The 15983-nt window shown below is 34.9% G+C and overlaps 1 protein-coding gene across 1 annotated transcript in view; it reads right to left on the bottom strand.

The window, feature by feature from the left end:
• ANKRD31 (ankyrin repeat domain 31) overlaps nucleotides 1-15983 on the bottom strand; it is a 170485-nt gene that overhangs the window by 24341 nt on the left and 130161 nt on the right. The window contains exons 17-21 of the mRNA XM_007975603.3: nucleotides 12961-13123; nucleotides 11300-11415; nucleotides 9265-9352; nucleotides 4418-4514; nucleotides 1087-2083 (exon numbers count right to left, since the gene is read on the bottom strand). Of these exons, the coding sequence (XP_007973794.3) occupies nucleotides 1087-2083; nucleotides 4418-4514; nucleotides 9265-9352; nucleotides 11300-11415; nucleotides 12961-13123 (1461 nt within the window). The remainder of the gene's footprint in view (nucleotides 1-1086; nucleotides 2084-4417; nucleotides 4515-9264; nucleotides 9353-11299; nucleotides 11416-12960; nucleotides 13124-15983) is intronic.

Genomic DNA, 15983 nt, shown 5'->3' with positions numbered 1-15983 from the left:
CTGCATATGGCTAGCCAGTTCTCTCAGCAGCATTTATTAAATAGGGAATCATTTCTCCATTGCTTGTTTTTGTCAGGTTTAAGGAAGACATTCATATGGCCAAAAAACATATGAATAAAAGCTCAACATCACTGATCATTAGAGAAATGCAAATCAAAACCACTATGAGATACCTTCTCACACCAGTCAGAACAGTGATTATTAAAAAGTCAAGAAACAACCGATGCTGGCGAGGTTGCAGATAAATAGGAATGCTTTTACACTGTTGGTGGGAATGTAAATTAGTTCAACCATTGTGAAAGACAATGTGGTGACTCCTCAAAGATCTAGAACCAGAAATACCATTTGCCCCAGCAATCCTATTACTGGGCATATACCCAAAGGAATATAAATTATTCTGTTACAAAGATACATGCACATGTATGTTCACTACAGCACTGTTCACAATAGCAAAGACATGGAATCAACCAAATGCCCATCAATGATAGACCAGATAAACAAAATGTGGTACATATACTCCATGGACTACTATGCAGCCATAAAAAGGAATGAGATCATGTCCTCTGCAGAGACATGAACACAGCTGGAAGCCATTATCCTCAGCAAACTAATGCAGGAATAGAAAATCAAATGCTGCATGTTCTGACTTATAAGTGGGAGCTGAACAATGAGAACACGTGGACACAGGAAGGGGAACAGCACACATTGGGGCCTGTTGGGGAATGGGGTTGAGGGAGGGAGAGCATTAGGAAAAATAGCCAATGCATGCTGGGTTTAATACCTAGGTTATGGGTTGACAGGTGCAGTAAACCACTATGCCACTTGTTTATCTACATAACAAACCTGCACATCCTGCACATGTATCCTGGAACTTAAAAATTAAAATTAAAAAAATAAAAATAAATGTATCAGGGCAATTTCAGAAATATGAATTCACTTGCTAAGAATACAATGGTTGTGTCCCTCCATTCAGGAAGCCCAGCAAAACCCCATTTCCCAAATCAGAGCTAAATGTCTATATTATGTGACAGCAACATTTACTAACTTATTTATAAAATTTGCATGATTTTAGAGAATATAGAATACCTGTGTTTTGAATTCCAGAATGTTATTTCCTGGGTTAATTCTTCCTAGTAATATCAAATCTTTTATCTGAATACATTTCTTTTTAGGAGCTGTACTGTAGTTTAAAGGCTTTTTTATAATATCTTGTTGCCCAGATCCAGAGGAAGAGGAGATCTGACTGTCATCTGCACGTGGAACAGCAGAAAGTGATTTTTTACGATATGGTTTCATCGGATGCACTGTATCACTGCCTAAGACAGCAACCCCTTGATGTGCCAGGGATTCTGATGCCCCTGTAGGTGATTGCCGGGAAGTTGTTTTCCTGTTTCCTCTTTTGGGATGATAATTGGAAAGGTCCTGATCACAAATAATATTTGATGGATGGGCAGAATTTTCGGCAAGGACACTTGCAGTTTCTGAAATATTTAATTTGCCGATTACTGGGGAAGGAATACAGAATTCATGGTCTTTGTCTGTAGCTTCTGTAAGATCATTCTCTTTCTCTTTCTGTGAATACTCTGTTTGACCAATGAAAGCAACAGGTTGGGATGGTAATTTATTATTCTCTGTGCCATCTGAATGTTGGGATTTTGGAAAACCATCCAAGGTACAATCACTGACATTTTGTTTAGAATTCACATCATTTCCAGAAAATTCTCCCCTTCTCACTGCCTCTGAATTTAGACAAATGTTGGTATTTTGGCTGTAGTTCCAAGTTTCCAGAGACAATTGTGTTTCCTGCATGCTTCCACAAACAGGAGAAAGTAAACCTGATTGGCGATGCTCTAAATTTTCCAGACTAGTGAGTTCTTGGTTGTCCTTTTCACTGCAGTTTTCTGACCTGGGTGGGAGCTTCCTTAAACTAAGACAAGGCAATGATGTAACATTCTTATAGTTTTGAATTTTCAGGCTTATTCTTTTCTGTTTTTTTGCCACAACTAAAAGACTCTTCTGTCTTGCCACCAAGTTGGCCAATTGTTCTCTCAGGGCTCCATGCTTAAATGACTCTATGGATATCCTATAGGAAGAAACAGAAAGAGAAAAAAATGCAGTAACAGCAGAAAACTTTTTAAAGCAGTCATTTAGAGGTCAAAGATACTTTGTCTCAATTTTAATAACTTTAAAATACACAGAACTATACCTGTGCAATTTACTGCCTTTGATTTTTTTAATCTGACCACCTGCAGCCTGTTGACACAAAATATTTCCTTTCAGAGGAAACTGATTCCTTTATTTAAGGTAAGTGTGCCCTTTTCTTAAGGAGTTGACAGTAAGGTTATCAAGATTTTATATTCATATCATTATTATCAATTGTGCATCAACTCTAAAAGATAAACAAAACTTGGATCATCTATCTAAACATCTATAGATTGGAAGGTAGCATCTATAGGTTGGAAGGTAGCAATTGGTGGCTAAGGAAAGTCATCATTCTTTAAATTTGGGGCTTGCTTACCTGTTTATTAGTAAGTACAATTTGAAAGTTCTATTCAGGTTCTCTTAGCTATGGAAGAACAAGATTGTTTTGTGAATAATCATACTTCAGCTAGACCTGAGAAATGTTTGTTCCCCAAGTAATTACCGTAATTGTATTTTGAACCTGTATGAAGACACTTCCAAGTCCAGAGGGACTACCCAGGAAAGCATCATTCTGTGTGTCTTCCCCAAACTGAATTTCTCAAGACCCTGAGGACTAAGGAAGAGGAAATGGCTTTTCACATGTTCATACTTTTGTCTTTTGATTATGCCCACCAATCCCACCCTGACCTTCAGATTATTGGATACTTTGTTTTCAGTGGTTCTCAAACTTTTTGGTCTCAGGAACTATTTGTACTTTTAAAAATTATTGAGGAACCCAAACAGCTTTTGTGTGTATGAATATCTATCAGTATTTACTGTTTTAGAAATTAAAACTGAGAAAAATTTTTAAACAAAAGAATACACAACACATTCTATCAGGCTTTATCATATATCATGTGGCCTCTGAAAAATTCCACTGTACATTCATGAGAGAATGAGAGCAAGAGAGCAATAACATCTTAGTATTATTATTAAAAAATAGTTTCGACTTCACAGATCCTGTGAAACGGTCTCAGGAACCCCACCAGGGTTCCCTGGACCACAGTTTAAGAGCTGCTGTTTTAAGGAAAAGCAATAGTATAGATATATATCTATAGTATAGATATATATCTTGCCTCTCCTATCAAAGTTTAGAGCTGATACTAAACTCCCAGCAGACTGGATGTTAAAAGAAGTAGTATACATAAGTGAAAAAATCAGCAAGAAGAAGGACTCACATTAGCAAACAACTGGTAGCATAAAATGCAAAAGAAATGCATAACATCAGACTTAAAACTATGTGAAACAAGGAGTTCAGAGACAAAACTTTAGATTACCCACACCAAGATGTGAAATCTTACAGCAATATTAATAACAATTTACATAGTGAAACTCCAATTGATCAGAAATTTTTGAAAATTCCAGGTGTAGTACATTGTTAACCACAGGACACTAAAGGAAATTCAAGCAAGCCTCTCTAAAGTCCCCTAAAATTACCCATATGTAGATTATAGAAGCTCACTGCTTTATATTGACAGGAAAACAAGGACGAAATAGAAGGGAACTTATGTTAGCTCTTCACTGGAGAAGGCGGCAAAATGGGTATTAAAAATAAAAATAGAAAACTGATTTTTAAAAATAAGTTCAGAAAAAAATTGAATACATAATAGACATTAAATGATTATAAGAGAAGAATATATAAGGACACATTTAGAAAATTGTGAATAAAGAATAGGGAGCATAAGTAGTTAAGTCTATTAAAAACTAATAAAAAATAATGCCGAAACAAGAAAAAAAAATGTAACTTTTTTTCACAAAAAATATGAGAAGAGGTATATAACCAATATAATCAGGACAAAACTCTTTAAGGACCTTGGGATTTTAGAAATACAATAAAACAGAAAATTAATCAACTGATTGATCAACTGCTTAGGACATTTGTGACAGCAAAAAGAAACATTTTTTTAGTGTAGAAAATTTGAGTGTGCTAAAGAAATAAATTTATCTGTGGGATTCACAACCAGAAAAGCTTTCATAAAATTCTCTACTGTAGACAACTTTTTAAGATATTGAAATGTTCTTTTTTGACTATTTCAAGTAATAATGTAGAAAAATACCTTTCTGGGAAGTATCATTTTCCATGGTGGTAAAAGATTAGACAACCTTATAAAGTCATTTTTTGGCCCTAAGCAATGTATTTTTGTATTCTTAAGAAATCTAGACAACTACTGCAGCTAAAAATGGAAAAATTCTAGAAACTCAGAAGCACTCTTTTTTTTTTCCTTTTTCTACTCACCTGTATTTTTTAGCCAGATCATCCCTTTCTGCTTTCTGCTTGGCAAGCACATTATCCATAATCTCTTTTATATTTAACATCTTCTCAATGTATTGTTCTAGAAACATGACAATAAAAAGTTAGCTAACTGAGGGATAGTGAATATCAAATTTGGTCATATGAGAATTAGCCCTATTGTTAATTTTAAAAAGCCATTATTCCCTATGCTCTTCCCCAGTATTAATGACCCAGATATCTCAATTAAGGCTTACTTAACAATGTCAATCTACGGAAATGCCCTGAAGTGTATAGATAAGAATACTGTAAAAGAGTAGGCCAGCCTGAGTTCTAATCCTGTTGCCCCACTGACTAAGTTTTGTGAACCTGCATAAGTCATGTAACTTACACAGTTAACTTTCTTACCTGTGAAATGAAGGTAGTAAAGGAAGATATTTTGTCTGTTAAAATTATTTTTTAAAATACAAAAGGAATACATTAACATTGTAAAATTTTTTCAAACCATATAAATATTTACAAAGATGAAAAGTAAGAGTATCCCTACTCACCCCACTGCTTTTCCTCTAATGTATTCAACAAAGGAGATTACTGTTAATACTTTAGGGGTGTGTGTGTTTGTAAAATTTGTGTTATATATTTATTATTTTAAATACTTACACTATGTATAATTATACATTATATGCACTTAAAAAATAGAATCATGCTGTCAGTTCTTGTTCTTTGCACTTATAATAACATTTACATGGTACTATATGATACCTAAGGTCACCTGTAGATCTTACAAACCACCATTACAATAATTACTTAAATTTTTCCAACTTTCTTCCTTTGCTTTCCAAGTAAAGGCATAATGACCTTCCTCCCAACACAGATCCACATGATTACCCACAAATGTGGGTTATGTACAAATCCAGATGCACAAGTAGGAAACTGAAAGGGTTAAATGCATATATTTTAATTCTTTTAAGCTACTTGTTACTTCTTTCACTTTCGGCTTTGTTTCTTAAAATTTTTCCTAATTTTTTGGACCAATGCACATTTTTCTGCATAAAGCAACTTGAGAAAATCTGTGGTAGAAAATGACATGAGGTTCAGAGGTAGAATTCGTTTCAGAAATTCCCTCAGCAAATCAGACAAATGATTTGATAAGTATTGAGTCAGTGTCCTCAGAGTAGTTTCTATCACCCTAATACTGTAGTTAAGGATTAGTTTCACAATATGATGCATATTCTAACAAAGGAGGAAAATGTGTACAATCAATAAGAATTTAGATATAACTTTGTTCAGCAGATTTGACACTGTTTATTAAAAGACATTTTAAATTATCTATATGCCCTGTCATCCCAGTTTTTCCAACTGAATTTTAAACCATAGGTAAAAATAACATACTACAGGAACTTAAAATATTCAGTATGTTTCTATAAGAAACAACAGAAATATATTTTACATATAGTTTGGTATCACACACTTCTTTATCAAAGATGATATTAATCAATGGTATATTAAAGAGAATCTATAATTGTCCTAATACGTGTAATATTTTATTACTTGATTAGGTATTACAAAACAACGAGGATGAGAGAAATTATTCAACAAATAGGGATGAATAAATGGGTTGTAATACGGGGTAAACCTATTCTATCCTTAAATACAGAAAAAAATTTCAGATGAATTACGCATTAGAATGCTTAGGGAAAATTTATAAAATATTAACAACGGCAATTTTCTGCCTCAGTTCAGTTGAAGCAGTTCAGTTGATAACTTAGAAAAGTGAATGCAAGGTCTCTTTCAGAAAAATTTTCAAAGATATACAAAATGGGACTCATTACTCAGATCCCTCAGCCAGATCAAAGCTGTAACAAGTGTCAGATGTGAAGGAGGGTGAATTTGAAAAAAGATTTCTTTAGAGAGCAGTTGCTTACCTGAGTGGGAATCTGCATATTCAGCAGCAGGAGTAAGGGGTAAAGGGTATTCTCTCCTTTACCTCAAGCCTGCTAGGGTAAGTTCCTCAAAGGATTATTTAGAGAACCTAACTGAACTCTAAGTTGAGGTGACAATGAATTGGTATCTGGCTTCCTTCTTGAATATCTAGAGACCTTGAAAAATGAGAAGCTACCCCAGCAGGGCCAAAAGAAAGTTGCTGCTGAGCTGAGAATTAATTATCTTCCCTTCTAACAGTGGGCCTGAGGTGCAAAGGTCCTGAGGACTTGTTGTGAAGCCTGCCCTGTGACCCTGCCTATGAGGGCTTCCACCTGACAGTGAGAGTCTGTGTAGGATGGTTCATCAGAAAGAAAAAAAAAAAAAAAAGAAGCTGAGAGAAGACTGAGAGGACATAGGGAAAGGGCAATGTGTATTGCCCACATCATAGGAGTTCCAACCTGATGGGCCATAGAGAAATTTCAGAAGAGTCTTAGAAAACTGCTTTCCAGAGACTGAGTTTTAAACACCTGTCAGGGAGTGGTAGAGCCAACCACAGTCAGTAATTAGTTACCATCCAAGAGCTCCAGGGTCCCACTGCCTTACCTCTCCTTCCTTAAGGGCAGTAAGACAAAAATAAAAGCATCAAGATTATTCAATGTATTGGCTATAATATAATAAAATTAAACTACAAAACCTGGGGGTGGTGGGGAGAAGCTCCTAATTTTAGAGGCATTCAAATAAATAGAAAAAGGCCGATGAATTTTTACTATACAGAATTTGTAATTGTATATATTTAAACAAAAACTAACACACATTGCAAAGAAAAAGACAAGTCCCTGAAAAAGTATTTGCAGCAGTTACGGTGGAAAAGGGGTAAGTAATTGTAACACATAAATAGGCTCCACTTGATGAATAAACAAATAATAGAAACACTTCTCAAAATAGGGAATAAAACTAGTGAAAAAGTACCATTGGGCCAGGTGCAGTGGTTCACGTCTGTAATCCCAGCACTGTGGAAGACCGAGGTGGGCATATCACGAGATCAAGAGATCAAGACTATCCTGGCCAACATGGTGAAATACTGTCTTTACTAAAAACACAAAAATTAGCTGGGCATGGTACATGCGCCTGTAGTCCCAGCTCCTAGGGAGGCTGAGGCAGAAGAATCGCTTGAACCTGGGAGGCGGAAGTTGCAGTGAGCTGAGATCGCACCACTGCACTCCAGCCTGGTGACAGAATGAAACTCCATCTCAAAAAAAAAAAAAAAGTACCACTAATAAGCAACATGGCAAATGAAAATATCAGGCATATTTTTCTTATTAAACTAGTAAGGTTATTTAAAATGAAAATACTGAGGCTACTAGCTGTGTACACAAAGACACTAATGTGTACACTGCTAGTAGCATCAGTATTTTCACTTCCAACATGAAAATTAGTACTATCTATAAAATAGAATTTATCAATATAAATCAATAGATTTAAAGTGCTTGTATAATTTGACCCAATAGTTACAATTCTGTTAATCTTTCCAAAGAAGATAATACGTCCAGAAAAAGCTACATATTGCAGAAGAACAGCAAAAAATTGGAAATAATCCAAATGTTCAACAAAAAGGGAAAAATTTAGGAAACTGTGGAACATTTATTGAACACTAGGAATGAAGACTGTGAAAAAAACGCAAAATTACCATATCTATCATGATCAAAACTATGTTTTTAAGAGTTTTACTGAGGTCTAATTGCATTATTATGTTCTCAGACAAAAAAAAAATGTGGGGCGGGAGTCTGGAAATAAAACAACAAAATATTGTGGTAGGACAATAGCTAATTTTAGCATTTTTCTCTTTTTCTTGAAGTATATCTGTATGCCTTCCATAATGAAAAAAATTATAAACTTGGAATAATCATCTTGGATGCAAAAGATATTACAAATAGTAAATGAAATAAATATACTAACTGTACATTTTTGTTTGGGGGTATGAATTATTTTCTATTAGTTTCCTCCAAACATAACACGTACCATGTTAGGCCAGGATGAAAAGTAGAAGGTGTAAAATTTTAAAGGAGATGATTTTTTTAAAGACTATACAAACATGAGTTAGGACAAGAGATGAACAGTTATATCCTGCTATACAAACGGTTGATGAGGTACTTTAAATTACCTTACTTTTAGTTACTACTTTTAACTAACTTTTACATTCACAGATCTGAATTTATCGGGAACTACTTTCCACCTTATAAATCGTAACTCAAAAAATATATATGTGAGTCATCAAGGGCTTGCATATATTCACTGAAGTTTGAGAAATTAAGATTATTAGGTCGGGGATCAGAGTCTAATTTGCTATTTTGAATCTTTAGTGTTTTGAAAACAGGAAGATATCTTTGCAGTCAGACATCCAACTGTTATATGTGCTCTTCTGAAAGTAGGAGGATTTGCTTTCCTTGTGTCACTGCTGCACCACCTTCCACTGCACTATTTCTGATCTACTTTTAAGGGTTACCATAGCTGGGTGAAGCTGACAACCCACATGGTAACAAAACTCATCTCTTGTCACAATCTTACATTTTCTGTCATAGGATTTTCTAAACATATCACTGGTATAGCTTATCTCTGATCATAGTTCTGAATGTCTCTCAAATTACTCATGCAGCACTTTGCATCTAGAAGTATCTTTAACAACACAAACTACTGGTTTGCATCATGATAAAATCAGCCTTTTAGCTATCATTAAAAGTCTACTTTGGACTTACTTTTTAAGTAAGTTACTTTTAATGATATTAATAATTCCCAGCACTTTAAATCCTCTCACATAAAAATAGAAGACCACTTTTTCAGCCATTGTGAGCTCTGAAATAAATATGTACCTTAAGAAGAAGATGACCTTGGATATCTGAAAATATCATACTTGAGTATGAGTCTATATTTACCTGCATCTTCAGGGTTTCTTATTTCAAACTCTAATAAATTTTCTTGTTTTTCTTCTATATCTTGTAGAATGGCACTGAGGGTCTGATGCTGTCAGACAAAAATATTTGAAACTTCATTACAAAGGGGTAGATATGCTCTCTGACATGCCATTGACAAACATAGAATAAATAAAATACTAAAGAAAGTTTTCCTAAAAATGCTCATTCCTCTCTATGTTCAAAATGTACTCATACTTTTTAACTGTATAAATGTTGCAGATTTGAACAAAAGCAAACAAATATATTTTGAATTATGTAGTAGATATCCTGGAAAATAGGATGTAAAAGTAGCAATCATAAGAAATCAATTTATCACTGACTTCTGTTGAAACTATAGGTGTAGGAGAAAAATAAATCACATAACATTGAAAGTACATATATACAACAAGTTCACTTTAAGGCCTTATGACTTTCACTGCACACTATTAAAATCTTATACCTAATCTTAGAAGTACAAAACACTATGCTCTCAAAAATTCACAAAGGGGACTTAATACTACTTCTACATGCCCTTGTCAGTACCAATCTTCCTGCCTTGAATGCTTTCAATTCACTCTGCCCTGATTCTTTTCTTTCCCTATGAGAGAGAGAATTGTGGAGCGGGCTCTGGAACCAGACTTTCAGGTGTAAATCCTGGCTTCACCTCTTCCTATCTGGGCGACTCCAGCAAGTTACTTATCCTCTCTGTGACTGAATTGTATAATACATTAAAATGCTAAGGACAATGTCAGCACAAAGTAAGAACTCCCTAAACAGTGAATATTATAATCATATAAAACCCATTCATACAGGAAACTTCTGACTTATCCAATCCATGCTGATTTCCTTTTTCTCAGAATTAAGAAATTCAGTGCTACATAATTTAACACTAACATAATAATGTCTTATACATTATATTTCCTCATCAGGACAATGAGATCTTGTGGGCAGAAGCATGCCTTTTATATTTGTATATGGTTTCAACATTGTGGGTTCATAGCTATTGCTCCATTAATGATGACTGATTGATTGACTCATATTACCTATCCTTTAATATACTCTCCATACACATTCATTTCTAAAACATGTAGATCCTCAAAGCCTTCTGAAATATGTTGCCCTGAAATTTTACTTTAATCTAATTATTTGGTAAAGCAATCTTACTGCTGTCATTTATTAAATGTATCCAAGTGAAATTATAAAATACAAATATAAAAAACAAGCAAAAATAAAAACACCACTAAGGTTTACCGCTTTATACAGTGAAAGATTTATGGTTATAAAAGCAAACAGAAGATGAGAATTTGTGCCCAGGCCAAGCTCTATCCACAGATTAGGACAAAAAAACATCTTTTGGTGCCAACTTTCCTTTCTGCTTTGCTCGTATCGTAAATGTATTCAGTCTTGGACACTATGGGCCAAGACTTATCCAAAATAAGGTTTCATTGAGGATGCTACCTTGGTTGAGATTTTGTGTCTAGTTAAGCTTTGTGTTTTGGTCGAACTAAGAATTTCAATCAATATATATATCTTATTAAGCAACTGCTATGTTCTTTTTTTCAAAAGCTACCTTTACATGGTGGGTTTTGCAGCAAATTGTATTACTATAAACAATATGGGATCAAGGTTAGCTAAACCAGGCTGCTTAATCCTCTTCTCTGTCTGGATTCCAGAATCTTTTCTATATCCTGCATCTCCTAGACACTTATGGAAGTGAGTAAAGACACATTTATGACAGTGGCAGTGTCTACGGACAAGAAGTAGCCAAAGAACTCAAACTAGGTGTAAAGGATAGCAGCTACTCCACAGTTCTGTATTCAAAGCATATAATTAAGAGTTAACCACACAGCATAACTTCCAGGCCCATTCTGTTCATTATCTTATCTTTTATAGTAAAAAAATTTCAATCTTTGTGTTATTAAAATGGAGAGTATTGCCGTTAGCCAATAACTAACTCGCTGGCTCAAAGAATGGCATTTTCTAAGATGAAGAACGAAGTAATTTTAACTTCACTCACCACAGAAAGGCTTTCACTTGATCTTTCTTGGTGTGAAAGGAAAGGTGAATCAATAGTTTTGCCGTCATCACAAAAACACTGTTTATGTCTTTCAGACTGGACAGCAGGAATTTTTTCTTTAAAAAGTAAAATTAGAAAATATAATAAGAATATGCAAAAATATAGTTTTATTTTTCAGTTTTAATGTGATGCAGATGAGACGGGTAAGTCAAGTCTACAACTATTATATCTTAATCAGTACTCATCATCATCAATTGGCTACTTATGGCTAACATTTACTGAGCACTTGTCACATGCTGGGTGCCAAAAAGTATCCATAAATCATCTCATTTAATCTTCATATGAACCTGTGAAGTAGGTAGTTTATTATATCCATTTTGCAGAAGAGGAAAGTGAGGCTTAGCGGGGTTCAAGAAGTTGCCCAATGTCACACAGAACTGAAACCAGATCTTATCTGATTCCAACGTCCACATGACTTGATTAATGCCTCTGTAAATTCTCTTGGACCTTACTCCCATTCTGGATTCCCTTTCTCTATATTATGATTGTACTCTATATTCTTCATCCTTCTGGGGTACCTGATCAAGGAAACAAAAAACAGTAGATATGTGGGAATAGATCTACCACTTTACAATAGATCTATCAACAACTCCAAATGCAAGACTTCCCTGATAAACTGAGCTAATCTAAATCATGGGAACTTTCAGGTATAGCTGTGAAGAGGGAGTGTGAAATGGCTGGGCCTCTGAGAAAGGCCCTGACCCTATGGACTTACTATATGGTAACAGGCAATGAAAAGAGGAAATTTGTTTCACTCTTGACCTTGACCTATCCATGATCTAGCCCACTGGTGAAATATAACACAATGAATATCCTTAGCTCTGACCAATTATATTAGTAATTCTTCCGTGAAAATCAACAGTTGGTAAGGATGTCGGTAGGCTAGGGGAGAAGTGTGTTACGCAATTGCTCTCCCCAGCATTCTCCCTCATGGTGAGAATATAAATATATTCCTGAGTATCTTCTTCTATGAGTCAAGGTTTGAGCATGAGGGAAAAGGAAGAACAATTCCCTCTCCTTAATACTTAATAAAGTATAAAGTATTGCTAAAATGGTTCATAAAATTTTGCCTGATTGTACATACATTCCCTTGAAATATTCTTTTCATTGCAAAATATATTACACATATACAAGTATATTTCCTTTAACAAATTAATATGCTAGAATACTAGATTCTTTAAAAGTTGGCATGAATCCAACTGATATATGAATCATTACAAATTTTGAAGTAATGGAATCTTAGTTGCAAAAACTTCAGTATAATGTCACCCCTTTTCCAGCCCTACTACAACTAAGCTGATCTGCCTGGCTTCAATTACATCTCTATCTCAAATATAATGTTAGGAAGATTAATGTTTGCTTGATGAATGCTATAGGTTTCATTTCAACATGTAACTCCAATCCAATAGGATCATATGATCTATAAATTACACCATATTTTTAAATGCTAATTTCTAAAAATAAATAATGGCTTTTGAAGAGTTTAATAAACATAGGACACATCTATCCTAGTTATGAAACAATTTACACAACAAATCAGAAGATTTTCCTAAACAGAGATATATCTCTGTATAAAATAGCAGCAATATTGATATACATACCATTGACTATAGCATCTCTCTCATCTCTATTATCAGTCTCAATAGCACCATAAGATTTTAGTAATTCTTTCATTTTTTCATCATCTGCTTCATCCAAAGCACTCTTCTGTTTTTGATCTTTTTGATTAGGGTTTGCTCCATTTTGTAGTAGAATCTCAGCTGCCTAGAAAGTATTTTTTCAAAGTTATCTCTATAGACACCAAAGATGAATAATTTCCGTTTTCATCACGAACACCACTGCCAAGCATTAAAAGCTATCAAAAGAAAGTTTTCAAACTCAGGTCAAGACATTTTTTTATTAAAATTGATGTGGCAATTGCAGACTAATCCAATTTGGACTGATTAGTCCTCACAAGAGAACCAAAGACATGAAAGTACAATATGCTGCATTCATTGCAGTAAGAAGTAAGCATAGGGAGGTTCAGTTCTAGATCAGTAACTGCCCAGTAGAATTTTCTGTAATAACAAAATGTTCTATATCTGCTCTGTCCAATAAGGTAACCACTAATCACATGTGGCTTTTGAGCATTTGAAATGTGGCTAATGTGACTGAAGAAATCAATTTTTTATTTAATTAATTTAAATTTAAATAGCAAAAGTAGCTAGTAGCTACCATATTGGGCAGCACAGATCTAGATGTTGTGCAGATTAAGCCACTTGCATCTTAATATGGAATTTCTGACACCCGGAAGGATTTAATCTCTCTCTCTAACACAGCTTCTTGTCCTTCTCCAAGCTGCTGGAGGATAGGGTATAATAGTGGGGTAAGAGTTGCTTCACGGCTATATTACAAACAACATTATAATTTGTGATTAGACATACTTGAATAACATTCTATTTGGACAATATTTTATGTACACTACTTGTTCAGGAGGTTTTATGAACTAGCCTAGAAACCTAATACCCATTTCAATATTCTCCATACAGAAATATGTGTCCTAAATAACAAACTTTAAAGAAATAATTTCAACTTTTATTTTAGATTTAAATGATATATGTGCAGATTTACTACATGGGTATATTGCATGATGCTGAGGTTTGGGGTATGAATCATCCCATCACCCAGGTAGTAAGCACAGTACTTAACAGAGAGTTTTTCAGCTCTTGCCCTCCTCCCTCTCTCCGCTCTCTAGTAGTCTCAGTATCTACTGTTCTCATCTTTATGATCATGTGTACTCAATATTTACCTCCCACTTATAAGTGAGAAAATGTGGTATTTGATTTTTCTGTTCCTGCATTAATTCACTCAGAATAATGGCCTCCAGCTGCATCCATGTTGCTGCAAAGGACATGATTTTGTTTTGGTTTATGGCTGCATAGTATTCCATGGTATATGTGTACCACATCTTATTTATCCAGTTCACCAATGATGGTCACCTTGGGTGATTTAATGTCTTTGCTATTGTGAATAGTGCTGCAATTAACACACAAGTGTATGTGTCTTTTTGGTAGAACAATTTGTTTTCCTCTGGGTACATACCCAGTAATGGAATTGCTAGGTTGAATGGTAGTTCCAAGTTCTCTGAGAAATCTCCAAACTGTTTCCACAGTAGTTGAATTAATTTACATTCCTACCAACAGTGTATAAGTGTTCTCTTTTCTTCACAACCTTACCAGCATCTGTTATTTTCTGACTTTTAAATAATAACCATTCTGACTGGTGTGAGATGATATCTCACTCTGGCTTTGGTTTGCACTTCTCTGATGATTAGTGGTACTGAACATTTTTTTTTTCATGTTTTTTGGCCACTTGTATACTAAATGACAAACTTCACAGAATATTAAAGATAGAGGGAAACTTAGAAACCCCATCATTTTAGATAAAAGGAAACTAAGGTCAAAGAGGATGTGATATTTTGGGGAGAAAAAAATTTCTAATATAAATAAGGTTGCTCTGAGTAACTCTTAAATTGTGTATTAAAAATAAATTTATAATTGACCAAAGTAAAGAATGGTTATTAACTAGATTAAGGTATAAGTCAGCCAGGGACAGTGGTTTATGCCTATAATCCCAGCACTTTGGGAGGCTGAGGCAGGAAATTGCTTGAGCCCAGGAGTTCGAGACCAGCCTATGTAACATAGTGAGGCCTTTTCTCTACAAAAAATTTAAAAATTAGCTGGGTGTGGTGGCACACACTTCTAGTCTCAGCTACTTGAGAGGTTGGGGCTGGAGGATCACTTGACCCTGGGAGGTCGAGGCTTCAGAGAGCCGTGATACCCTAGCCTGGGTGACAGAGCAAGACCTTGTCTCAAAAAAATGAATTATAGTATAAGTCAATTAGTGAAAAACAATGATCCCACTTGCAAAAGGCAAGCAAGTAACTCACCCCTGAAAAACCTTCTAGTTAGGAAAAGATGGTCAGGATTTTGTTAAAATGGAGACATACTATATGCCAGTGGAAAAAGTATTTTTTTAATCTTTCTGCTTATGTCCAAGGATAAAGAGGCAGATAAATTTAGGAGCAAATGAGCCAGTGGAAATTATTAAGGATAATCTCTTAGTTTTTCTACTAGCCTAGAGGTAGCATAGCATAAAGAAAAAACTGAACCAAATCACAAAGACACAGAAGAAAAAAAATGAAGAAACGAAGAATCCATAAAACAACTAGTGATAACAACATGACAGGAAGAAAACCTCATGTATCAATATTAACCTTGAATGTAAGTGAACTAAATGTTCCACTTAAAAGATAAAGATAGGCAGAACAGATTTTTAAAATGAACCAACTATATGCTGTCTACAAGAAACTCACTTTACTGGTAAAGACACATAGATGAAAGATAAAGGGCACAGTGGCTGATGCCTGTAATCCCAGCGCTTTGGGAGGCCGAGACAGGTGGATCATGAGGTCAGGAGTTTGAGACCAGCCTGATGAACAATGGTGAAACCCCCTCTCTACTAAAAGTACAAAAATTAGCCAAGTGTGGTGGCGCACACCTGTAATCCCAGCTACTCAGGAGGCTGAGGCAGGAGAATCACTTGAATCCGGGAAGCAGAGGTTGCAGTGAGCCAAGATTGTGTC

Source organism: Chlorocebus sabaeus, chromosome 4, assembly GCF_047675955.1.
Source record: "Chlorocebus sabaeus isolate Y175 chromosome 4, mChlSab1.0.hap1, whole genome shotgun sequence".
Classification (NCBI taxonomy): Eukaryota; Metazoa; Chordata; class Mammalia; order Primates; family Cercopithecidae; genus Chlorocebus; species Chlorocebus sabaeus.
Note: the sequence above shows the minus strand (reverse complement) of the source record. Positions and strands in the feature narration are given on the sequence as shown.